The 26,729-nt window shown below is 39.7% G+C and overlaps 5 protein-coding genes across 9 annotated transcripts in view; all 5 read left to right on the forward strand.

Annotated features, from left to right (window-relative positions):
* Nucleotides 1–26,729, forward strand: part of LOC145523729 (olfactory receptor 2A14-like) — a 350,514-nt gene that overhangs the window by 184,388 nt on the left and 139,397 nt on the right. Inside the window, exon 4 of one of the 4 annotated variants that reach the window (XM_081534512.1) lies at nucleotides 25,001–25,130. The exons of the other annotated variants lie outside the window; for them this stretch is intronic. The gene's annotated coding sequence lies outside the window, so the exon portion shown is untranslated. The remainder of the gene's footprint in view (nucleotides 1–25,000; nucleotides 25,131–26,729) is intronic. 4 annotated transcript variants of the gene reach the window in all.
* Nucleotides 1–26,729, forward strand: part of OR2A7 (olfactory receptor family 2 subfamily A member 7) — a 343,842-nt gene that overhangs the window by 27,182 nt on the left and 289,931 nt on the right. Inside the window, exon 3 of the mRNA XM_081531186.1 lies at nucleotides 221–370. The gene's annotated coding sequence lies outside the window, so the exon portion shown is untranslated. The remainder of the gene's footprint in view (nucleotides 1–220; nucleotides 371–26,729) is intronic.
* LOC145523730 (olfactory receptor 2A12-like) overlaps nucleotides 1–26,729 on the forward strand; it is a 231,101-nt gene that overhangs the window by 27,182 nt on the left and 177,190 nt on the right. Inside the window, exon 3 of one of the 2 annotated variants that reach the window (XM_081534515.1) lies at nucleotides 221–370. The exons of the other annotated variant lie outside the window; for it this stretch is intronic. The gene's annotated coding sequence lies outside the window, so the exon portion shown is untranslated. The remainder of the gene's footprint in view (nucleotides 1–220; nucleotides 371–26,729) is intronic. 2 annotated transcript variants of the gene reach the window in all.
* Nucleotides 2,713–4,851, forward strand: LOC145523725 (olfactory receptor-like protein OLF3). The gene has a single exon (XM_081534506.1). It carries the CDS (start codon nucleotides 3,144–3,146, stop codon nucleotides 4,095–4,097), a length of 954 nt encoding a protein of 317 aa, XP_081390632.1. The 5' UTR covers nucleotides 2,713–3,143; the 3' UTR covers nucleotides 4,098–4,851.
* Nucleotides 15,202–19,205, forward strand: LOC145523724 (olfactory receptor-like protein OLF3). Its single transcript, XM_081534505.1, has one exon. The coding sequence runs from the start codon at nucleotides 18,041–18,043 to the stop codon at nucleotides 18,992–18,994; it is 954 nt and encodes a 317-aa protein (XP_081390631.1). The 5' UTR covers nucleotides 15,202–18,040; the 3' UTR covers nucleotides 18,995–19,205.

Consider the following 26,729-nt stretch of genomic DNA (forward strand, 5'->3'; position numbering starts at 1 on the left):
TATAATGAAATATATCACCAAAGGTGAATGTCAGGATTGCACATGTTTGAGAAATGGGGTCTCATAATTGTTCTAAGATTGCGTGAAGTCAGGTCACCAAATCAGGTTGGAAGGAGATCACAGGACTTGAACGAGAATAAATTAATTGTTTTTTCAGTGTGTCAAACCCATCTTTGAGATATCAGCCACGCTGAAGACTGTGGGTTCTCTTTTTCTACAGAGTAAGATGATGCAAATACTCCTTCCCAGGTATGATATGCTTGCTGTCTACATCAAGCAACTCTTCAGTCATGAGTCAGAGAAGATTTCTCTAAATGAAAGTATGGACAGTGTCTATGAAAGTGTCTAAGGACACTTCAGCTTTATAGAGGTATGGGCTCTGAGTCATTTTGATCAACATGAAAGAAACATGTCTACAGGTTGTGAGAGCTACCTTAATGTGTTTTTGTATTCAGGATTCTTACTTGTCCCAGGCAAGATTGTCAAGAATTTCAACACTGAAGATCAAATAGCTTTAAGCTTAAATAAACACATTTCTTTATTTAAGTGAATCATAACTGAGTAAAGTTGAACTTTTTAATTTGTTGTTAAGACATGTAAAATGAGTTGTGCTGGGAACCTGAAAACTAATTTTTTATTTCCATTTCTCTGTCATAGAGAGAAGGCGTTTTGGTTGTAGTTGCTGTCAGTATTAATAACTGGACTAAAGGGACAAGGCACATGGAGACACTTTTACCTAGGGTCACCAAAGGGTATATTTGAACAATTAATAATTGGTCTTTGCTCTCCAAACCTCATAGTTGATTTTCCTTTAGTTTCTGTATCATTCCTCATCCCTTCTCCATTTGTACAGGTTTCAGTTGTCCTTCTTGCATCATCTATTTTAAAGAGTCACAAGATCAAGTAATTCAGGTCTTAAAACCCCCATTTTATGCTAATTATATCTAAAAAATTCAGGATAATATTAACAGAAAAGGAATAAATTATTAATATTTGAGTTTCAAGCATTCATGATTGGGAAAGATGGAGATAATTTGTAACAGAATATTTCAATGGCACCTTCATATTGTATCACTTACTGTGTCGCAATAATTTCCCTACATCCACCACAGACCATAAAGCACAGGCATGAAGAAGTCCTTCTTTTTTGTTGCTCACGTCTAAGATGAACCACAGGGATACATCATTCGTCAATACTATGTCTTGAGCAGGTAGCTTGAATTACTTATTTTTGACTAGACAAAGAAAACTCAAAACATTTTGAGAGGTATAGTTTGTAGCTTGTGGAGTATGAGGAAGATACGGCCTAAAGTATGCAAAATAGCTCCTTATCATTAAAGAAGCATTGCTTGTGTGTATGCTTTTAAGGCCCTAAAGGACCATTAGGTACCTGCGGAAAGATAAAGCAACTAGAGTTGGACAAGTACTTAAAAAAGAACACAGACTCTCTTGTGGGGAAGGAAGCATTAATGAGACCAACTCTTAACTGTGTTTATCTTCAAACCTGGCTTTTGAACAAGAGCTGTGTTCCTAGTTCCTTATGAGAAGGGTTTTGTTCTGTTGTTTCTATTACGAAAAGTGGAATAAGTACCCACAAAAGTCCATTTTACCTGTTGACATCAATGAACAACACACGTTTATGGATAGCATCAAATCTCTAGGATCTGTTTAGAGTTGAAAATACCAAGCTTTAGCTTTCTGACATCAAGCGTTTAGATATACACACACTGTCTACCAGTTATTTAATTGTGCATCCTGAGACCTACTAGGAATCTAGCTCTATTCAGCTGATAGTTGATCCAAGGTAACACTAACGTTGGAGACAGTGTTCATTGCAGTTATGTGAAAACCATCAGACAAGCCCATTTCCCTCCTTTATTCAGCTATACACTTACAGATGTTATTTCTATATCCTTAGTCTACCAGGAGTCTTAAAAGGGTTTCCATGACTGTAGAAAATAGGAATATTTTGATATCAATTATTCTGAATTTAAATTATTTTAAAATCAAGGAGATTGCCTACACACACACACACACACACACACACACACACACACACACACACACACACACACACACACACACACACACACACACACACACACACACACACACACACTGATGGATTAAAAATAACTAGCTGACATATCCATGAAAGGTATTTAAGTATTAACAGGTTATTTTAGTAAAATGCTTTGCCCTAAAAAGCATACATGATAATGAATGCTAAAATTAATAAATAAAAAACATAGCAGGTCCTAATGAATGAGTATTCAGACACCCCATGTCCATGATGTTCTTAATTCTGTAAGCACTTGTACATCACAAGATTTGTTTGTGCGTGAAAGAGGTATGATTATATCTGTATTTTAGGACAACCAGCTAATGATGAGTGTAAGGTGACGTGCAGTGAGGAAAGTACGTTTGTTTCTCTCCAAGGGAGGAACTTGTGTTACAACCAGTACCTATTCTGTTAAAGTCCTGCCACCAGTAATGGTTCAAAAAGTAACTTTCTCATAAATTTTTTACATTTGACCTTAAATACACATACTAATTATAAAATATGATCACATTTTCTACATAAAAGTTTAAAATCTCTAACCCAATCACACATCTGGTAAGTTCATGAAAACAAGATCTAACTTCAGGTCTCTCCATGAGACACTAGCCTTGTTTGTACTATCCATGTGCCACTTCTGAATCTTCTTTTTTTGGTAGGTTATTTATTCATTTTCTCGTGTTTGGTGTAGCAGATTTATGTAGGGTTATCCTTGACTTCGAACTATGTTTATCAGCATTGTTTATCAACTTACCTCTCATTGTCACTTACCATCCCCTCTTGTCTTGGAAACTAGTGTAAATTGGAAGGATATAAAATTGCACTGCATTATTGCCAGGCTATGAAGAACTCCCTCAGACCACTCTATACTTTAGAAGGCAATGGCTTGCATTACTTGTGTAGAGTAGCTATAATGCATACCAGAATCAGGCCTGCCGTCTTGGCCGAAAACACTCTGAAACATCTGGCTAAGGCTGGAAGGTTGAATACAGTATGCATTCTTTTAAGAACTTATTCCTACAGTTAATTCAACAGCTTCTGCAATTTCTGACTCTCTCTGCAGATTAATAATCCTCTGTTTTATATGGGCCCAGATAACCAGACTTGGGTGAGAGAATTCATTCTCCTCGGCCTGTCCAGTGACTGGGACACTCAGGTCGCTCTCTTCGTCCTGTTCTCTGTCACTTACCTGCTGACCCTGCTGGGGAACGTCCTCATTGTTCTTCTGATCAGACTGGACAGCCGACTCCACACTCCCATGTATTTCTTTCTCACCAACCTCTCCCTTGTTGATGTCTCCTATGCCACAAGTATCGTTCCTCAGATGCTGGTGCATTTTCTTGTGGACCATAAAGGGATCCCCTACGTGAGCTGTGCAGCCCAGTTATTCTTCTCCCTGGGCCTGGGTGGGATTGAGTTTGTTCTCCTGGCGGTGATGGCCTATGACCGCTATGTGGCTCTGTGCGACCCCCTGAGATACTCGGTCATCATGCACGGAGGGCTCTGTGCTAGGCTGGCCATCACGTCCTGGGTCAGTGGCTCTGTCAACTCTCTCATACATACTGCCATCACCTTTCAGTGGCCCATGTGCACGAACAAGTATATTGATCACATATCCTGTGAAATCCTAGCTGTGGTCAGGCTGGCCTGTGTGGACACCTCCTCCAGTGAGGTGGCCATCATGGTTTCTAGTATTGTGTTGCTGATGACACCTTTCTGCCTGGTTCTCTTGTCCTATATCAGGATCGTCTCCACCATCCTAAAGATCCAGTCCACAGAGGGGAGAAAGAAGGCCTTCCACACCTGTGCCTCTCACCTCACAGTGGTTTTCCTGTGCTATGGCATGGCCATTTTCACTTACACCCAGCCCAGTTCCAGCCCTTCCGTCCTTCAGGAGAAGCTGATCTCTGTCTTCTATGCCATTTTGATGCCTGTACTGAACCCCATGATTTACAGTCTAAGGAATAAGGAGGTGAAAGGGGCCTGGCAGAAACTTCTAGGACAATTATCTGGATTAATGTCAAAACTGGCAACTTGAATTATGAGCATTACTTAGAGAAAAGAGCTTTGCCTGTCACTTAATTCTGATATGAAGAATTAACTGCCTTGCCCTGGCAACCAGGAAGGAGATGACAGAACATATACTGGTGATGCTGGATAGGAGGCTGAGTGGTTCGGTTGAGGTATGGAATGTAGGGGTGTTTTTATGTCACAGCAGGATGTTCTGAGAAATTAAGCACTGCTGTGATAGAACTTCCCACACTTAATCTCCATTCATTTAACCCAAAATTAATGGAAAAAATAATCTGTTATTGTGAAATACCATATTTTTGTAATCATGGATCTATTAATAGATCTTACTTTGGACCACTTGTTCTTATTCATCTAAATTTTGTAGAAGGTTATTATGTTTCCATTGGGAACAAAAGCATTTTCACATTTTAGTCTTACTGAAAATAACACATGGAGTATGTGTCCACATCTAGAAATTCTGTAAATCACTATTCTGAGGTGAATGTTGTTATCAAGGCTGATCAAAATGTTTTATGCAGAGCCTCTGACATGTGGACATAAAGCCTTGTCTGAGTGCTAGAGGGAACTGAGTGGAAGAATCAACTAAAGGTCTTTTACACAGAAAGGATGTAACTAAAGATGTTTGTACAAATGGCTATTACTGACCAAGGAGATGATAAGTTTTAATCTCTCCTTGATATTATACAATTTAAGGGGAATTTTAATGCATACCTAAGGGGTACCATTCATATATTAAAACTGTTCAATCTCTGAACAAAGAATCTAATTCTTTCTCTAGGTTTAGATATAAAATTAGCATGTAATATTTGAAATATTGTGTAAGATACTGAAGATGTAGTTATCTATGAAAGGACAGATTCCTCAAACACAACTAATATAAAATAAGACACATTTAGTTTGGGAATCAAGATAGTTGAGTCAACTGTGCCCATGTCAGCTTCCAGTCTCCATATAAACACTTTCTCCCATTTCTTCTCCTCACCACACACTGCAGGGCCCTAGATATAAATCTGCTGGGTTTGGAATAGTCTGGAGTAGACCTCACCTCTGACAGAAAGCCTAAATAAAGTAAAGGAGAGGAAGAAGTAATTGTATAAGAGATAAAGAAGCAGAAGGGGAGAAAGAATATGGTAGCAGCTCATCTTCACACTCCCTTGAAGACATCTCAAAGTCCTTTCTTCCCTCGTCTCTTCTTTAAGTCAGCTGATATGCAGTTCTTCCACTTGTGGACAAATCTCAGTATTCAAGCACAGTTGAAGGCCCATTTAATACTGAATTTTACCTCAAGTAATTTAGACTTATAGTTTGTGTTATAGGCAAGCATCTCCAAACATGGGCTTATTAGGGTCAGTATTAGTGGGCTAAAGTTCTCTTGCTGTTAATTAAGAAATGTTAATGGAGTGTATACTGTGTGTGTGACCTTGAACTGTTTTTGAGACACAATAATCAACATGATGCATTTCTGGCAATAACATGATCCTAGAGCAAAGATGACAAATGATGAAACAAAATACAATGTAGTAAGTGTCGCAGAGAAAGCAAGTCTCCGGGGGTGATTTCAGGAGTCTTCTGTATGAAAGGACCAGAACAGGTCCAATTGGAGACCAGATAAGTGAGGAAAAGTTACTCAGGGGACAACAATCCCTACAAAGATGCAGACCACCTGTGAGAGTCTCGGAACCGGGAGAGCATGGAAGTTCAGAAATGTCCCAAACCCTCGCTTGCAGCTCAGAGAAGATTGAAGCTGTGCTGAGGGTGAAGCAGGTAGGTCATGAGGGGTCAGAGTATGGAGGGCATTTATGCCAAATTGTCTTTCAACTTTATCTGAGAGCAATGGCCTCTAGTAGAGGTTTTTAAACAGTGGCATGGCTTGATAAAATTTACATTTCTGAATCATCATTTTTGCAAAAGAGTCAAAGGAGAAAAGATGAGAGTCCAGGAGACCATCTAGGAGGCTGCTCTAGTGACCCTATTGAGACATAAAAATGAATCTGTTCTCAGGTTGTGGCAGTGGACAAGGAGAAAAGTAAAATCACATGATAAAAGATATTTCAGAGGCATATTTCCTATTTTCTTCGATTAGAGTTTTCTGTGGATCCACCACCTCCTCTAACATGTCATAATCCTGCATGAATGTTCTGTAAATTGTGGAGTAAAGTACAAAATTTACCACCATGAAAACACACTATATAAAATGGTAGGGGGGTGTGATGAAAGAAGAAAATTAGTGAAAAATACAAGTATACACATGTCAAATATACGCATGACAGTTCAAGAAGGAGAATTTCTGAAGATGCTGGTCCTCATTTCTGTGCCTGATTGATATACTTGTGAGTCTTCTCCACTCTTCATCCCACGCCCCCTTGCCTTCACCAGCCTCCACTTCTTTGCTCGCCACCCCCTTTTCCCAGCTTCAAGGTCAGCAGCCCAGAAAACCTCTCTCTGAGTCTGATCCTCTGCCTCCATTTTTACATCTTTTCTTCTGTCTCTGCCTCCATCACTGTGCTCTCATAAGGATCCTTCTTACTACATGGGACCACTAAGGCTATCTGGGATAGTCTCCATTTTAAGATCCTTAATTTAAAACACGTGTAAGTCTTAACATAAAAGGCAGCATGTTCACACATTCTGAGAATAAGGACAAAGACATCTTCAGGGGGTCGGTCATTTTACTCAGCCTATCACAGAATCTATTCAGATTGGACACAGTTTTTCCACATGACCCTAGTAATCTTCAGTAGCTCCCACACTTTCTGATATCACACAATATACAATCCCATTTTTTACATTCCTGGTTTATAAGGGGAATAATTTCTTCAAGAAAGTCTGAAGAATTCCATCAACATTCCTTTTGACCTAGGATTGCTGGGAATGTACTCACTCATTTTGTTTGTCTTAAAGTACCTATATTTTTTCCTTCATTCAAAATATATTTGTTCTACATGTAGAATTCTTTGTTGACATCCTCCACAGTACCCCTCCCTGGGCTCTGAAGATGTCATTCACTTATCTTCTGCCTTGCATAGTTTCTGAGAAGAATTCCACTTTAATTTAGATCTTTTCCCTATGTGGGGTATCTTTTATCTCTGGCTACCTTCAGTGATTTCACTCTGTTTTTGGCTTGTATACAATTAAAATGTCATGTAAACATGACATTTACTTTTTAATTTTTTTAGTTATCCTATTTGGCTGAATTTCTTGCATTTGTGCTTTGATTTCATTCATTTTTTTCCCAGCCATTATCTCTTCGGTATTTCTTGTACTTATGTCTCTGTTTTCTGTTGGGATTTTCCAATTTCACATATGTTAGAGTGTTTTCTGTTGTCTCATAGCCTTGGGAGGCTCTTAACTCTTTTTATCATTATATATTTTTTTCTCTTTGTGCTTCAGTTTTGCTGATTTTTTTGGTTTATCTTTATTCTTCCTGATTGTTTCTTGACTCTATTGAGGCTACTCATAAGAAATCTTTGTTTCTGTGACTGTGTCCTTTCTGTTTAGCATTTCCATTTAATTCCTCCACATAGTTTTCAATTCTCTTGAAATTACTCAAGCATTTATGAAAACATCCGTCCTTTCCACTAGACCCTTTACTTCTTTATGAGAGTTACTTTAACCCCCTGTGTTGTAGTTCCTATAATCCAAGTATATCTAATTCTGGTTTTTAATTTCTTTGTTCAGTACAGTATAATTTTCCTTGCCTTTTTCTCTGACCTTTAATTTTAATTGGTACCCAGACATTTTGTGTGCACAATGAGATAGATAGTATTATACTTTGAAATGGACACATCTCTACTGTTTATTCTGTAGTCTTGTTTTGTGAAGACTGTGGGAATCAATGTAGTCATGAGTAGAGCTTAGTTTGAGTTTTGTGTTGTTAGGGTTATCCACAGCACAGCAACAAATTCAATTTTTTCTATTATTCAGTTCAGTTCAGTCACTCAGTCATGTCCAACTCTTTGTGACCCCATGGACTGCAGCATGCCAGGCTTCCCTGTCCATCACTAACTCCCACAGCTTGCTCAAACTCATGTCTATCTAGTTGGTGATGCCATCCAGCCATCTCATCCTATATTGTCCCCTTCTCCTCCTGCCTTCAATCTTTCCCAGCTTCAGAGTCTTTCCCAATGAGTCAGTTCCTCACATCAGGTGGCCAAAATATTGCAGCTTCAGCTTCAGCTTCAGCATCGGTTCTTCCAATGAATGTTTGGAACTGATTTCCTTTAGGACGGACTGGTTGGATCTCCTTGCAGTCCAAGGAACTCTGAAGAGTCTTCTCCAACACCACAGTTCAAAAGCATCAATTCTTCAGCACTCAGCTTTCTTGATAATCCTATTCTCACATCCATACATGACTACTGGAAAAACCATAGCTTTGACTAGATGGACCTTTGCCAGCAAAGTAATATCTCTGCTTTTTAATATGCTGTCTAGGTTGGTCATAGCTCTTCTTCCAAGGAGCAAGCATCTTTAATTTCATGGCTGCAGTCACCATCACAGTGATTTTGGAGCCCAAGAAGATAAAGTCTGTCACTGTTTCCATTGTTTCTCCATCTATTTGCTGTGACGTGATGGGACCAAATGCCATGGTCTTAGTTTTTTGAATGTTGGGATTTAAGCTTGTGGGACAGTCAGTCATTGGAGGGTTTTTTGCAGTGTCCCTGTTCCTCCCTTTGTCTTAAGCTACCCTGTGAGACTGCATGTCCAGAATATCTTTCCCATGTCTAACCCATGGTAAACTGCTGTTACTTGTTCCTCAGTTCTTGCTAGTCTGGTGATGGAGGGACAACTTTCTCTTCTCCAGGGTCAGTCTCAGACTTAGGCACATCCTTTGTCCCCGTGTCTCAGGGTTGGGGCTTTCTTAGTGGTGAGAGAGTCAATTCCTAGGTAGGTTGATAAGAAGTCCAGGGTTCCCGAGGAGGAGAAAGGGATCTGGAGCCCTTGAGAAGGAGAAAGGGTCTAGGGCTCTTAAGGAGAAAAGGGCGAACGATCTCTTCTACATTGCTTTGTCTTAGTCAATATAACAATGTATCTTGCTTGAGGACTTGTTTCTCCTTAACAAGAACCTTCTGACTAATGCTGGTATTTTAGAATGTAAATTATGAGAGGGCTTCCCTGGTGGCTCAGACAGTAAAGCATCTGCCTGCAATGTGGGAAACCTGGGTTCGATCCCTGGAGAAGAAAATGGCAACCCACTCCAGTACTCTTGCCTAGTAAATTACATGGATGGAGGAGCCTCGTAGGCTACAGTCCATGGGATTGCAAAGAGTTGGACAAGGCAGAGAAACTTCAAGATTCAAGAGAGATATTATGGGAGTGAGTCTGGTAGGATCTTTCTATTGTTAAGTTCTAATCCTGTTATCCTAAAATGTAAATTGTGGGAGTGGGTCTGGTAAAATTTTTACAACCTTGAGACATTATTTTGATTAATTGTAATAACTAATTAAAAATGTATATAACTCCCTTGCTAACACTAGCGAGGGGGGCACTCTCCTCCCACTTCTGATGTCTATGTCAGAAACTTTCTCTGTCCCTTTTCTTACTTTAATAAAACTCTGCTATACAAAAGCTCTTGAGTGATCAAGCCTGGCCCCTGGTCCTGAAGCTAAATCTTCTTTCTGGAGATCACGAAATCCAACATCGTTCATTGGAAGATATCAGTGGTCTTGCCGCTTCTACAGAATAAGAAGGTAGATGGCTCATGATCTGAACACAGAGCAGCTTCCTGTCCCAAGGACCCCCGCATGGGAATTTATTTATTTATTTTTCTGTTTTCCTCTTTAATGAATCTTCAGCTGTCTCTGAGGAAAACAGGGATTGTTGTCCTTCCCCCGGTGGCTTCAGGCCTTTGTTCCCTAGTGGAGATGATTTGGTGGTTGGAGAGTTCTTTCTGCTCACTGCAGAAGCTGCAGCTGCCTTCTCCTCGACCTGCCTTAGGAAGAAAGTTTTCTCTGGTTTCCACTTTTCCCCAAATATTCTTGTGAGGACAGTTCTAAGCCTATGGAGAAAATACTGAGAATTCACGGAAACTTCTCTTTTTGCCATTGCTCTCAGCCATTCTATACTCACAGGACCCCACATGAACTTGAGCAGTTTGTTAAAGCAGTTCTCACTGGCTAGTTGTGGGGGAGGGGGCAGTTGCCCTATTTTCCTTCCAAGCTCTCATCAAGGTAAGTAAGAGCTCACATCCTATCTCTTTCTGGAGGGACCTATCTTTCCTAAGATTTCATGCTATTTATGTGCCCTGCAATCTCAGTTTACTGATGATTTCAAAGATAGTTATGATTTTGTAGATTATCGAAACTTTTCTTGTATTAGTAAACAGTCAAGCTGTCTACAACCTAAGTGGAAGCTAGCACAAGCTCAATTACTTTACTTTATCTAGGTAGACTCTTTTTTTAGAGCATTTTTAAATGCATAGCAAAGTTGAGTAGAAAGTACTGACAGTTCTCATATATTATTGTATCTGCCCCTCCTCCCTGCAACAGACACAGCCTTCCTATTATGAACATCCTGCAACACAGTATCAATGTTTTCAATTTTTAACAGGATTTTTAACAGATAAAGTAAAAAGTGGGAGAGGTGGATGATAATTTACAGATAAGGAATATATAACAATGGTAAATGATGATTTTCAAGCTAAGGAATTTTAAATCAGACCAGCTAGTTTTCTCAAAGCACCTTAACCAAATTATTTGGAGCAAATAATTTATGTTCATGCCCTTTTTACAAACCCAAGTCTAAACATTGATAATATATTACTGTGTCTGTCATAAATGCTTCTTGAAGGAACTATTTCAACTTCTAGGTAGGTGCCTATGAAATAAACTTTCTACTTAGAAGAGAGAGCATTTCCCATTTGGGGAATAGCAAGAATTTAAGAAGCATGGGGACTCGCATGGGAGAGAAGCAGGAAAACTCTTAGATTGTGTTTGACTTAAAATTTTTTTTCTCTCAGATGTTTGAGATCAGAGATTAAATTCATTGGAAACTTTAGATCAAATATTGTGAGGTGGGTAGTTGTAGAATAAAGTACTGGAGTGAAAGATTAATGTGACAGTGGTCTACAGAGTGAACTGGCCCAGTACTTAAATTTTATTCTCCAAGAAACACCTGAAAAGTGTTTCTTTCTATCAGAAACACCGGAGAGGCTCCTTACATCACAGTTTTGTTGTTGTACTCAGTCGTGTATGACTTTATGACCCCATGAGCTGAGAGAGCTGAGTCCTTTTTAGAAGCTTGGCATGTGGGAGTCCACCTCTGCTGTCTGCATACGAGGGGAGAAAAACAGAAGTGATGTGAAGTTCTGGATACTGTGCCCAGAACCCTCACAGCAAAGGAATTTTTCAAACTTTCCTGAGAAAAAATATGCAACCGATCTGTCGATTCTGTTGGAGTGTAGACAATCAGGTGAGGACTGAGAAGCCTCTCTACTTTCCCTTTCTGTTGCCTGGGACATCACATAAGCTTTGTCAGAGTCACTGGGGGCTGTAATAGAGAAGCCGTGGGAACACGATGGAATGTGGATGAGCAGAAGGATGATACAGTGTGTGAGTAAAAGATCTGGCAAATAATTAATGTGTATTAGGTAAAGAGATGAATTGACATGTGAGGGAGGGAATGCATAAATGGTTGGACTAGCAGTTAAGCAAACGGAGAAGTGAATATTGAGCTGGTTATAGACAGCTGGGTAAACAAGTGGCTATGTTAACGGTGGTGTTAAGAATTACTGGGTATATGACTTGGTAGATTAATAAATAAATGGATAAATGGTTCACTTAACAGATGCATGATGTCTAAAGAATATATCAGAGAATGATAATGTGACTGCATTCCGTCAGAATTACATTGAGTCTTTTCATAAATTATCAAAAATTTGAAAAGGTTAAGAAAGTAAACTCTGTTTTAAGAACTTGGATACTCTTTTTCCTTTTTTTTTCCCCCATGGAGACCATGAAACTATTGTTGTGTATTTTATTTGGAGTTTTAAGTCTTTCTATACCTTGCAGTTCTCATGAGCAGTGTACTCAGGTCCATTCAAAATGCAGTGTTCACAGCAGCTTAGCCAACTCAGCACATATCTCAGGGAAATGAAAACAGCTCTTCTGTCTCCAGAAGGAGAAGTTAGGTCATCATTGAGTAGAAGAGGATAACTGGGTTTTCACCAGGTGGACGCAGGCCTAATCACTGCTCACCAGGATAGGAGATTGAGTGCAGAAAGTCAGTTTGGGCTGTAGGAGAATGTCCTAAATCATCAGATATTCTGATGGCTTCAGTGCCTTTTTGGATGACCTAAGGCTTCAGTGGATTGCAATCTGAGGAGGACTGGATTGCACAGTGAGAAGGGTAGTCCCAAGGCCCTGCCCTTGAGGATTTGGAGTGGAGGCAGCAATTAACACTCTAAAGCATAAGGCTCCTGAGGGGAATCTGTCTGCCCACATTGCTAATTTAGCCACTGCTATACCTCATTAGGTTTGTGTCTGAGCCAATTCTGGTGCATCTGTGAACCTGCCAGCAGTTTTGCCATAGACTAAACTTGTCCCAGGTGATCTTAGCACAAGAGCCAAGGAGTGTTGACCCCTCCGATCTCTGGTCCATCACCTTGTTGGGTGAAAGTACTCTTCAGAGAGCAACATAAACCTAGATGGAAGGAGACGTGCCTGTTTTATCTGGCACTAATCAATGAGTTAGAGTTCTAACATATCTGCAGTGGGTCACGTGTAGACAGAGGCTTCCACAGGGTCAGAAATAGAACTGATCTGATTAGAGAATCAGAGATATGAACTATGAATGCTGAAATCTTTTCACCCTAATAAGTGTGGCAAAGCTCAAAACACAAGGAGAGATATGATTTGAGATTTGTTGAGTGTGAGCATGATATGACAGAAAGGATATAAAATAGAATTTTGTTTTTTATTAAAGGGGCATTATGAACCTGGAATAGATGTGAATTAGCCAAAATTAAAACAATACTGAGAAGAAAATGACTTTTACAGGAGGAAGAGCCAGATAGATCAGGCTGTTAACTGTGGTCATTGTTTAACTCTGGCTTTGACTATCAGTTGTGTGCCCAACCCTGCACTATGGGGTTTTTGTTGTTCTGTTTACACAGACAAATGGAAAATATTCCCAGATTGTTCTCTTAGTTGTTCGATCTCAATGAAAAAAGGGGTTAGAGAGCTACATATTCCACAAATTAGTTTGGGCTAAGAAGACCATGCTTTGGCTTCCTGATAGGAGTGGTGAGGGATGAAGGACATTCTCAGGCACTAGTTCATTCTCCACCATTGGTCAGGATTGACACTCATCTCTAATCCATTGGTGCTGACCACAAAGTAATATGGAGACAGTATTAACTTCAGGGAGTGTTAGAAGCATCCAATGAACACATTTCTTCCTTAATTTGGCTTTCCAAATGCTGATGCTATTTCTATTTTCTTTATCTACAATGAGTCCCAGAAGGGGCTACATTGAGTGTAGTTAAAAGGTGCATTTGGATATTAATAAATTTGAAATAAGACATGGTATTTAAAAATGAATAGTAGTCTTGGGTTAAAAATAATCAGGTAAAGTATCAATGAAAGATATTTCAGCTATTTTAATAAACTATGATAATCAAAAGATAATGAAATTTTGAAATAAGACAGGATAAGATTGGCGATTGGGAATTCTACTCAGGATGAACTTAATTCTGTGCACATTTAGGCATCATAGATCTGTTTGTCCATGAAAGTGATGTGAATAAATTTGTATTTTGCATCATTGATGTGGAGGCAGTGTGTAGGGTGTGTAGAGTGGGTAGAGCTTACATCAGGGAAATTTACAAAGAAGCTGTTACACTTCATAAAGTGAGATTGATGAGGGCAAACATAAATGTGAATGAACACTAAGTGAAGGCTGGAAGATGTGTAATTAAAACAAAGATTTATTTATTTGAGGATTAAATAAATGATGATTTATTCTATGGAGTAGTGAGGAGGAGGAAAAAAAATCAATCATGATATGTTGGAAGAGTGGGTGCACTTTAGTTCCACTGTCAGACGTGAAGTCAGGAAGGACATGAATACAGCATGTGGGGAGATGAATTGAGACATTGGTGAGATATTTGTGAAACATTTGTTAAGCTGTTGGGAAAAGCATCTGGAGCTTTGGAGGGAAGTCTAGGAGATAAAGGGGCTTCCCAGTGGCTCAGTGGTAAAGAATCCACCTGCAATGCAAGAGACCTAGGTTCAATCCCTGGATCAGGAAGATCTTCTGGAGGAGGGCATGCAACCTACTCCAGTATTCTTGCCTGGGAAATCTCATGGACAGAGGGTGGGCTACAGTCCATGAGGTAGACATGGTAGTCCATGAGAAAGAGTTGGACACAACTGAAGTGACTGAGCACACACGGTAGGAGATAAATGTAGAATTGAGGGTGAGCTACATGTGAAAGTGAAACTGTTAGTCACTCAGCTGACTCTTTGCAACCCCATGGACTGCAGCTCACTAGGCTCCTCTCTCCATGGGATTCTCTAGGCAAGAAGACTGGAGTGGGTTGCATGCCCTCTTCCAAAAGATCTAGTTAACACAGGGATTGGACCGGGCCTCCTGCATTGTAGGCAAATTCTTTAATGTCTGATTCACCAGGGAAGCCCTAGAAATCACAAACTCTTCCAGAAAGAAAAACTAGAAAGAAGAGGATAAATTGTAAGCAAGAAACTTGAAAAGTTCTCACAGTACTTGGGTAGGAGAATTTAGGAAATTTACCCAAGAATGCAGTTGAGAAATAACAGATTGGAGGAAAATCAGATATGAAGTGAATGACAGAGTTAAAAGTCAGAAAGAGGAATTAGTTAACATTCTTCAAAGTCAGCAATGAGAAAGAAATGAAAGTCTCTGGGTTTGATGCCTAGAAGGCCATGAGTGATCTTTAAGAATACAGTTTTCATGAATTAATGAAGGTGAAAACTCCATTTCCATGGCTTAAAGGATGAATGTTTTGAGGAAATGAACCCGGCAAGTGGACACCAATCATTTGAGAACTCTGGGTGGGAAAGCTGGATGTGAAAGAAGAAATAATTAAAATGGAAAATAGCAAAGATTCCTCTCTCCATGTTGAGAGATTTGTTTATTTTTTTATAATGAAGGAAAAGGAGTTTACCAGGAGTAAGAAAAAACCCAGAATGACCAAAAGAGAGGCTGAATGACGGAGTAAGATCATGTGAGAGAGAAAGCCTGGAATCAAAGCTTATATCAATTATGAGAAACAAATAGTGGGTATTTGTCCTATTTGGTCATTAGTATAGCAATGCTGGATCTTCAGCTCCTTAATTTCATCAGTGATCCTTTCAGTAGGCCAATATTACCCACATTGCATAGATGAGAATTATGAGACTCAGAGAGGGCAAGTGGCTTGCTTCAGGAAGTGGAAGAGAATGAACTCAAAGCAGAAACTATTAGACTCTGAAGCTCACACCTGCACTGAGAGGTGACCCCGTCCCTCATTTGTGTTTATAAGGAGACACAAGCTTTAGAAGAGAAATGTGCTGGATGAGTTAGAGTAACACAGGGAGTCACTGGCTGGCATGTTCTCCAGGCGGCTTGTGCACACACCAGTGGGAAAAATGATGTGAGGCTGACCTGTTTTGTGTCATTTCCTGTACAAATGGCTTAGGTCTTGAACACAGATAAGTGTAATATTCATCTTGAAACACCAGCATCTATCCAAGATGAGACTTTATAGATATTTGCCAAATTAGTAGAAAAACAAATGTCTACTTTCTGCTGAAGATCTGCTATATAGTCAACAACGGTTAACAATTTTTTTTAAGTTAAATATTTTCTTGCAGTTTCAGAATTATATTTGACAGCCTTTTTTGAGGCGAGTAGATGTTTCTTTTCAGCCTGACCATGTTGAAGAGAAGCAAAGCGAGGGGTGGTGCAGGAAGTGTCTTGACAGAGCAGTAGAGGACATCAGGTGTATGGACATTACGGAAAATGTATGTATCTGAATCGTGAAACATATGGCCATTTCTAGACCTACTTGCTTTGTTTTGTCCTTTAACAGCTTTTCAGTCTCAAAATAAAGCAGTTATTTTACCAGCAAAATGGGTTTACTTGGGAGTAGCAAGAGGAATTGGAATTCAGGGCATGCAAACTGTAGCAAAAGCCATTGTCACATACCACAAACAAAGGAGAAGAAGCTTACAGAGAAAAAGGAGGGTGTTGGGAGGGGTTGTTTTGAACCAAAGTCTTTTGGAGAGAATTGAGAACTCAGGGTGATGGCGGTGTCTCACTGGCTGAGTTGTTGGGGTAGGTGGTTTCTAATAGGAGATGTGATGTGTATATTGTATATCTTTTCCTGTTGAGGTTTGCAATTGATGATTCTTTCCTATTGATAATTCTTCTCTGGGGCCTAGTAATTGATGATTCATCCTCTAATTTATGTTGCTGATCTGCTTGAGACTTCCTATCTGACCTTCCTTAGTTAGGGTTTTCCTTTATTAATTTTCACACAGGTAAGAGAGTTGAAGCGTAGACAGTATTCAGTTTTCTACTCAGAGACCCTACCCCAACCCCTAAGGGTTTGCCGATGACACAAGCAGCTCTGTTTCTGCCCTCAAACCCTCTTAATGCCTTATCTCCTGCTTTATTTTGTGCACTGAAAGAAAAGGAAAGTTAGTGAATTGGGCAGGCATGGAGATATAATACAAATTAATCAATCCTATAAAAAATATTCTTAAAAATGTAAATGCATTCTTATTAATATTTAAAATTGATATTATAGCATATAATTCTACTGAAAAAAGCACTTTCTGGATGAAAGAAAGCAAAAAGTCAACTTCATTCTTCTGTACATTTACACGAATTCATACCTCCTTCTCTGCCTTCGACAATGAAGAAAGATTGTTAGGCATTTGCTTCCCTTTCTCTCTTGTAAATAAAAAGTCAATCATCCATATTCTCATTTCCTTAATTTTGAGCTGATATAAAAGGGTAGATAGATCTTTAACAGCTGCAAGTTGAAAGGAGAAAAATGAAAAGAACAAGATACAATTACAATCATCTATCCCACTGTATCTCACTGAGGCTAAACAGACAAGCCTGTCAGGAAGACAAACGGTCCCCAGGTTCTCAAAGGGACAAACTATTCCTAAGCCCTCAGTGCTATGAAAAATTGCCTCTAGTATTATTTGTGTCTGAATTGTTGTGGGGGAAGGGGCGGTGGGTTCATGAGAAAAATCATACTTGCTACATTATTTATCCCAAGGCAGAGATCATGCTACAACTAACACTAACACTGCTGTAGTACTACTACAAGAAGCCATTTACAAAGTACTTTCTCTGTAAGTTACCTACATTTGAACTTAAATGTACTGGTGAGTCTCATATACAAAACTTGCCACTGAACCAAAAATCACAGAGCTGGTAAATAAAATCAGGTTTCAAACCTAGATTCTCTGATTTCAGATATTTTCACAAGCACCTTGCTTCTTTTCAACATTTCCTTTTATAATAGAAATGTATAAACCTATTATTGTATCATGATGGGCCTAGTTGACATATTTCAGGTAAGTTTTGTAACTTTCCCACCAGCCTTTCTTCACTGTTTAAAAATTTGCTTGTTATTGTCACCTACTGTCCTTCCCATGTCCTAGAATCTGAGGTAAGTTGGCAAAGATGTGGAGCTCCTAAAATCATACTGTATTATCTTCAGGCTTTAACTGACTCTCCCAGGGACCACATTAAGTCCTTATGAAGGCACTGGCCTGTTCTCTGGTGCAGAATGGGTACCATGTACATCAGGAGGAAGCCTGTCATCTTGGCCCATGGGCGATCTGAAACATCTGACTAGGAGTGCCCAAATTCATACAGTATGTATTGATAAAAGTGATTTTTAGGGTTCTGTAATTCAATAGACTCTGTTATTTCTGACTCTCTCTGCAGACTAATCCTTACATTTTTTTCATGGGAGCAGATAACCAGACTTGGGTGAGAGAATTCATTCTCCTCGGCCTGTCCAGTGACTGGGACACTCAGGTCTCTTTCTTCATCCTGTTCTCAATCATTTACCTGCTGACCCTGCTGGGGAACGTCCTCATTGTTCTTCTGATCAGACTGGACAGCCGACTCCACACTCCCATGTATTTCTTTCTCACCAACCTCTCCCTTGTTGATGTCTCCTATGCCACAAGCATCGTTCCTCAGATGCTGGTGCATTTTCTTGCGGAACATAAAGGGATCCCCTACGTGAGCTGTGCAGCCCAGTTATTCTTCTCCCTGGGCCTGGGTGGGATTGAGTTTGTTCTCCTGGCGGTGATGGCCTATGACCGCTATGTGGCTGTGTGCGACCCCCTGAGATACTCGGTCATCATGCACGGAGGGCTCTGTGCCAGGCTGGCCATCACATCCTGGGTCAGTGGCTCTGTCAACTCTCTCGTGCAGACGACCATCACCTTTCAGTTGCCCATGTGCACGAACAAGTATATTGATCACATATCCTGTGAACTCTTAGCTGTGGTCAGGCTGGCCTGTGTGGACACCTTCTCCAACGAGGTGGCCATCATGGTTTCTAGTATTGTGTTGCTGATGACACCTTTCTGCCTGGTTCTCCTGTCCTACATCAGGATCGTCTCCACCATCCTAAAGATCCAGTCCAGAGAGGGGAGAAAGAAGGCCTTCCACACCTGCACCTCTCACCTCACAGTGGTTGTCCTGTGCTATGGTATGGCCATTTTCACTTACACCCAGCCCAGTTCCAGTCCTTCTGTCCTTCAGGAGAAGCTGATCTCTGTCTTCTATGCCATTTTGACACCCATGCTGAACCCCATGATTTACAGTCTAAGGAATAAGGAGGTGAAGGGGGCCTGGCAGAAACTACTAGGGCAATTATCTGGATTAACATCGAAACTAGCAGCTTGATGAATAATGAGAATCACTTGGAGAAGAGAGCTTTGCCTGTGAATTCTCACACTTAACTCTGTTATGAAGCATTAACTGCATTACCCTGGCAACCAGGAATGTGATGACAAAATGTGTACTGGTTATGCTGGGTAGGCGGCTGAGGAGTTAGGTTAAGGTATTTAATGCAGGAACATTTTATGTCACAGCAGGTTGTTCAGAGAAATTAAGCACTACGGTAACAGAACTTCTACTACTTGGTCTCCATTCATGTGAACTGATAATATTTTTAAAAATGTCATTTGGTATCTTGATTGGTCATATTGTTTGTAATCATGAGTCTATTCATAAATCTTACTTTGGGCCAGTGGTTCTTACACTGTACAAGGTTATTTTGTTTCCATTGGGAACAAAACCGTTTTCACATTTTAGACTTACTTACAATAATCTATGTGCCAATAATTGTGTGAGTCATTGTTCCTAGGAGAGTGTTGCTTTCAAGACTGGTTAAAATGTTTCATGCTGGACTTATGACATATGGACATAAAGCCTTTGACTGCTGGAGGTACTCAGTGGAAGGATCAACTAAAGGTCTTGTTTTACACTGATATAAATGAAGGTGTTTCTACACCAAGCTATTACTGTTCAAGGAAAGCTACGTTTCAAGCTCTTTTTTGATACTATGCAAACAGTTTGAGAGAAATTTTACTGCATATATAAGGGGTACCATTTAAAAGTTTAACCAATCCAACTTTGGAAAAATCTATAGTTTTTTTTTGAGATTTTAGAAACAAATAAGTACATAAAATATGAAATCATATACATAAAACAAAAGATGTAGTTAATCTAAGGAAGGACAGATTCCTGAGGCAAAGGCAGTGAAAGATAAGATAATGTTAATATGTATTTTGGAAATCAAGATAGTTGAGTCAGCTGTGCCCATGTCAGCCTCCAGGCTCCTTATAAACCCCTTCTCCCATCCCTCCTCTTCACTCACTGCAGGGCCCTAGTTGTTCTTTGTAAATTCACAGAGCTTAGAATAGTCTGGAATAGACCTCACCTCTGAGAGACAGCCTAAATAAGGAAAAAGAGGCAGAAGAAGTAATTGTACATGGAATAATGAAAAGGAAATAGGAAGAAAGATTATGAGGGCACTCATGGCCTCACCCCCTTGAAGACATCTCAAAGTCCTTTCTTCCATTGTCTTTTCTTTATGTCAGTTGATGGGCAGTTTTCCCATTTATAAACACTTTGTCCCACAGTCTTTGTATTTAAACAAACTGAAGTTTCACATAATCCAAAATCCATTTGATGTATTAAATTTACCTAAAACTATCAGTGCTAAAATTTGCAATGTTGTTCAGTCACTAAGTCATGTCCAACTCTCTGTGACTCCATGTTCTGCAGCACGCCAGGCTTCCTTGTCCTTTACTATCTCCCTGAGTTTGCTCAAACTCATGTCCATTGAGTCAGGGATGCCATCCAACCATCTCATCCTCTGTCGTCCCCTTCTCCTCCTGCCCTCAGTCTTTCCCAGTATCAGGATCCTTTCCAATGATTTGGCTCTTGGTATCAGGTAGTCAAAGTATTGGAGCTTCAGCTTCAGCATCAGTCCTTGCAATGAATAGTCAGGGTTAATTTCCTTTAGGATTGACTAGTTTGATCTCCTTGCTGTCCAAAGGACTTTCAAAAGTCTTCTCTAGCACCACAGTGGGGAAGCATCAAATCTTCGGTTCCGGCCTTCTTTATGGTTCAACTGTCACATCCATACCTGATTACTGGAAAAGCCATAGATTTGACTATATGAACCTTTGTCAGCAAAGTGATGTCTCTGCTTTTTAATATGCTGTCTAGGTTTGTCATAGCTTTACTTCCAAAGAGCAAGTGTCTTTTAATTTCATCTGACTCTTTACAACCCCATGGACTATATAGCCCACCAGACTCCTATGTCCATGGAATTCTCCAGGCAAGAACACTGGATTGGGTAGCTAATCCCTTCTCCAGGAGATCTTCCCGACCCAGGGGTTGAACCCAGCTTTCCTGCATTGCAGGCATATTCTTTACCGTCTGAGCCACCAGGGAAACGCAAATTTTGGAATACAATCAGGCATTCCTGAAAGTTGTCATTGCTACCAGGCTTGTTGTTAATTCAGAAATACCAGTGGAGAGTCTACTGTATGTCAGTAGCATGAATGGTTCTTGAGAGACAACGGTTAATACAGAACAATCCTGACAGGGATATGGCCACAGAGTTGGGATGACAGATAATGAAACAGATAAAATGCACTGAGTGTCACGGAAAGACTAAGGCTTCAGGGGTGATTATAGACATCTTCTATGTGACAGGATCAGAAAACGTCTGGATGGAGACCAAAGTGAGAACAAGTTATCTAAATGATGATCAACCTGAACAAAGGGGCAACTTGTAAAAAGTGCTGAGCTGGAAGAGATCATGAGTGTTCAAAACTATCCTGGAGCCTGGCTTGCAGTGCGGAGCAGACTGAGAAAGTAGTGAGGGTGAAGCAGGGAGGAGTCAGGTCTTGGAGGCTGTGAAATACTAAACTATTTTGAACTTTATCCTGACAGCAACAGGAAGCTAGTAAAGATTTTGAAGTAGGAGCCTGGGTTGATAAAATTTATATTTTTGAATTATCACTGTGGCAAATGAGTCAGAGGAAGAGAGGATTAGAGACAAGGAGACCAGCTAGGGGGCTTGCTCCAGTGATACTACTGGGACATTAGGGGACTCTGAAGTTAAGATAGGCAGAGATCTTGCACATGTACAAGCTGGATTTAGAAAAGGCAGAGGAACCAGAGATCAAACTGCCAACATTTGCTGGATCTTAAACAAAGCCAAGGAATTCCAGAAAAACGTCTGCTTCATTGACTTCATGAAAGCCTTTGACTGTGTGGATCATAACAAACTGTGGAAAATTCTAAAGAGATGTGAATACCAGACCACCTTACCTGCCTCCTGAGAAACCTGTATGCAGGTCAAGAAGCAACAGTTAAAACCGGCCATGTAACAACTGACTGTTTTAAAATTGGGAAGGGAGTGCAAGGCTGCATATTGTCACCCTCTTATTTAAATTTATATGCAGAGTACATCATGTGAAATGCCTGGCTGGATGAATCACAAGCTGGAATCAAGATTGCTGGGAGAAATATCAATAAGCTCAGATATGCATATACTACTCTAATGGCAGAAAATGAAGACAAACTAAAGAGCCTCTTGATGAGGGTGAAAGAGGAAAGTGAAAAAGCTGGACTGAAACTCAACATTAGAAAAACTAAGATCATGGCATCCTGTTACATCACTTCATGGCAAACAGATGGGGAAAAAGTGGAAGCAGTGACAGATTTTCTTTTCTTTGGCTCCAAAATCACTGCAGATGGTGATTGAAGCCATGAAATGAAAAGACAGTTGCTCCTTGGAAGGAAAGGGATGACAAACCTAGACAGTGTATTAAAAAGCAGAGCCATAACTTTGCTGACAAAGGTACATATAGTCAAAGCTATTTTTCCAGTAGTCATATAGGGATATGAGAGTTGGACTATAAAGAAGGCTGAGCACTGAAGAATAGATACTTTCAAATTGTGGTGCTGGAAAAGACAAAAGAAAGTCCCTTGGACTTCAAGGAGATAAAGTCAGCCAATCCTAAAGAGAATCAGTCCTGAATGTTCATTGGAAGGACTGATGCTGAAGCTGATCCAATGCTTTGGCCACCTGATGCAAAGAGCCAACTCATTGGAAAAGACCCTGATGCTGGGAAAGACTGAAAACAGGAGGAGAAGGGGGCAACAGAAGATAAGATGGTTAGGTAGCATTACTGACTCACATGAATGAATTTGAACAGACATGAATTTGAGCAAACTCCGGGAGATAGTGAAGGATAGGGGAGTTGGACAGACTACAGTCTTTGGGGTCGCAAAAGAGTCAGACATGACTTAGCAACTAAACAACAAAAACAACAACAAGGGATCTAGAAAGGTTATAACGTGGATGACTGATGGGTTGCATAGATGGTTGGATGAGCATATGACCAAGTGAGTGAGTATTGAGATGGTTAGAGACAGTTAGGTAGATGAGTAGATGTGTTAATGATGCTAAGAATTTTATTTGGGAGATAAATGAATAAATAATTCACTTAAAAGATGTGCAATGCATATAGAATATATTAGAGAATGTTAATGTGATTATATTGTCAACATTACATTGAATCTCTTCATAAAAATTAAAGGTTTGAAGAGCTATAGAAGTTCATACTTCTGTGTGGAGGATTTCAACTGATCTTTTTTCTTTCCCTCCTTCCCCCCTATAAATCATAAGGTTTTCTTCACTCCCTTTCTGGGACCTTATTTTGAGTCTTAAATCTTTCTGCATGGTATTACTCTTTTTAAAAGTTAAAAATCGATGTAAAATATGTACTTGGCTGTCCCTCTGTTCTTGCATTGCTCACAGGATTCCATTAGATTCTTGGCACATATCTCAGGGGAGCGAAGCACAACTCTATTTTCAGAAGGAGAGATGAAGGCATCGTGGAGCCAAAGGGAATAGCTTTTTTTATTTTGTCCAAGTTTGGATGCAGGTCTAGTCATTGTTCATGAGGAAAGGTGTATTGAGAACTAAATATCGTGTTTGGGCTGTACAAGATTATCCTATCTTCAAAAAGCTGCCATCTCCAGCTTCTTAGAATGACCTAAGGCTTCCGTAGTTAGTTGTAGTCTAAGGAGGATGGAGTACCATCTTCTGCAGAGAGAAGTGTGGCATCAAGGCCCTGCCTTGAGGCTTGGGAGTGGAGGCAACAATTAACACTCTAATTCTTACAGATCCCAAAGGCACTCTACCTACATTTCTAATTCAGCCACTGTCACATCTCATTAGGTTTGTGTCTGAGCCAATTCTGAAGCACCTGTGAGCTTCTTCTCATCAATTTCCCTTGCAAACTAAACTAGTCCCAGGTGATCTTAGCCCAGAAACCAAGAAATTTAATTCCTATGGTCCATCGCTTTTTTGAGGAAGAGCACTCTTCAGAAAGCAACATAAACCTGGACTGAAGAACACATGATCATTTTTTCTGGTACTAATGAATGTTTGTTAATAGAGGTACTAAGAGAAGGTGGTTGTAAGCAGAGGTTTTTTAAGAGAGGTAGAAATAGAACTGATGTGACTTGTCAAAGACTTTGGATTGAAAATATAAACCATGAATGTTGGAATCTTCTCACCCTGTATAAAATAGCAAAGATGGTAAAATAATACTGGTTTCCAGATGTTGGAGGCTTAATTATATTTTTGTTGTACAAGTTTCTCAATTCCAAATTTTAGTACTGGCAGAGAGAAGGAGAAAATATGAAATAGAGGGGAATAGTGGAGATGATTAATAATTAAAGATTGGAATTCCTATGGATGCTTTCTGCATCTTTTTTTCAGGAAAACACTTACTAAACAAGCCCAAATCTAAATGATTATTAGATATCGATGTTCTTGAACAAATAGGAGGAGTATATTACATCTCTGGACATAGCTTTGAAGTGTCTTTTTCTCATAGTATTTGGATTTTCCTTTCAGTGATAGGAATTTGAAATGTGAAATGATTAAATGGATTGCTTATGTTCATAAACAGCGAGACTATGAAGTGGCACTAGAAATGAGGTCTCCTGACTCTACAGAATGAGCTGTAGGGATCATACTGTGGAAAGCTGCCAGGCTTAGGGAATTATACTACAAAAGCATTCCCTAGTCTTACCTATAGGGAACAAGAGATACAAAGAAAGTGAGCATTTTCAAATGAAATCATGGTAACATATATCATCAAAGGTGAATTTCAGGTTTTCACATATTGGACAGTGTCTCAATAGTTGGACTCAGTTTACATGAAAAGTTAGGCAACAACAACAACAAAAAATCCAAATGTGAAATAGATAATAAAACCATGAAGAAGAAAAACTAGTTTCCCTCTCAGGGTATTAAAACATATTTGAAACTTCATCCAAGTGACCTTGGGATCTTTTGTTTCCAAACAACAGGTTGATGCAAATATTTCTGCTCATGATAGAAGCAGTTAGTGTATACAACAACCAAGTATTCACCTACAGGTCAGATGACTCTTTCTTTAAATTGAGGTGCCATTTCTATTGACAACACAACTGCAAAAAGGTATGATTCTTGTTTATTCTGACCGGCATGAAACAAAACATATCTTTAGGTTGTGGGCCCCACCTTCATGTGCTCTGCTTCCGCATTTAGGACTTCTATTTTGATTCTTACAAAAGATGATATTGAAACACTTGCAGGAGAGAAAAAAAGGTGTTGGCTTTTCATCCCTTAGCTGAAGGTATCATCTCGACAGTGAATGGGTAATGTGGAGAATATATGAGTCACAGGCTCACCTAGAAGCCTTCACACAGTTGGAGATTGGATTTTTGAGATTTATCCATCCACACAGTCTTTGAATTGGCAAGACTAATGGAAGAGATAGTTATTCTGAAATATAATTCTGGAAGGTATTACACTGAGGAGTTCTTCTGTAGTATATATACCTGCTAAGCTTTTCAAATTAATACTTCTTTCTAATGAGTGGGAAAGGAGCAAGATAATTTATGAAACTATCAGTGAATACAAGTAGAAAGTGTTGCTAGATAGTTTTAAATGTGTAATACACTGATCAGGGCAGGTTAATAAAATGTGACAATAAATGTGGAAAAGGAAAAAGTACCCACGTGTCAAGCCCTGGATACTTCCTTCCTTAACAAAGGAAAATCAAGTATTTTGGAGTATTGTTCCACATAGTAGCAATAGAAACTAAATGCAATTAAAATTGTTTAATGGGCTTCTCTGGTGGCTCTGATGGTAAAGAATCCACCTGCAATGTGGGAGATCCAAGTTCAAACCTTGGGTTGGAAAGATGCCCTGGAAAAGGGAATGGCTATCCACTCCAGTATTCTTGCCTGGAGAATTCCGTGGACTGAAAAGCCTGGTGGGATACATTCCATGGGGTCACAAAGAGTTGGACACAGCTGAAGCGACTGAGCACGTGTGCACATAAGCTGATACACTAGTTCATACTAAGATTAGATACTTTGTATTTTAAAATTCCTAATTACTTTTATCTTTAACCATTTCATGAAAAAGAAAATGCTAAACATAAAAGTAATAGATCTCAGGCATTAGTGGCAGTGCTTTCAGGAGGTGATTTTTCATCGACTATTTCAATGATATCTATTGGGTAATATCACATAGTGTATTCTATTAGTTACGGCCACAGTAACCACCCTACATCCACCTCAATTCATAACACACGAGCATGAGCAAGTCCTTCCTTCACGGTGCTCATGTTTAAGGAGAGGAACTACAGAGGTGTGTCATTGCTCACTACAATGTTCTGAGCAGGCAGGAGAGCTTGCTTATTTTTGAGTAAACAAAGAAACTCAAAACAGAGAGAGAGAGGTATGACTTGAAGTTTGAACACATGAACATATTACCCAAAGGATATAAATAAGATTTATTAGTTTTATTTTTAAAATAAAATTTGTATTATTTAAGGTATGCTAAAGTCACTTCAGTCGTGTCCGACTCTGTGCGACCCCATAGACGGCAGCCCACCAGGCTCCGCCGTCCCTGGGATTCTCCAGGCAAGAACACTGGAGTGGGTTGTCATTTCCTTCTCCAGTGCATGAAAGGGAAAAGTAAAAGTGAAGTTGCTCAGTCGTGTCTGACTCTCAGCGACCCCATCGACTGTAGCCTACCAGGCTCCTC

The sequence above is a fragment of the Giraffa tippelskirchi genome, chromosome 10, assembly GCF_054371585.1.
Source record: "Giraffa tippelskirchi isolate mGirTip1 chromosome 10, T2T-mGirTip1v1.2.pri, whole genome shotgun sequence".
NCBI lineage: Eukaryota > Metazoa > Chordata > Mammalia > Artiodactyla > Giraffidae > Giraffa > Giraffa tippelskirchi.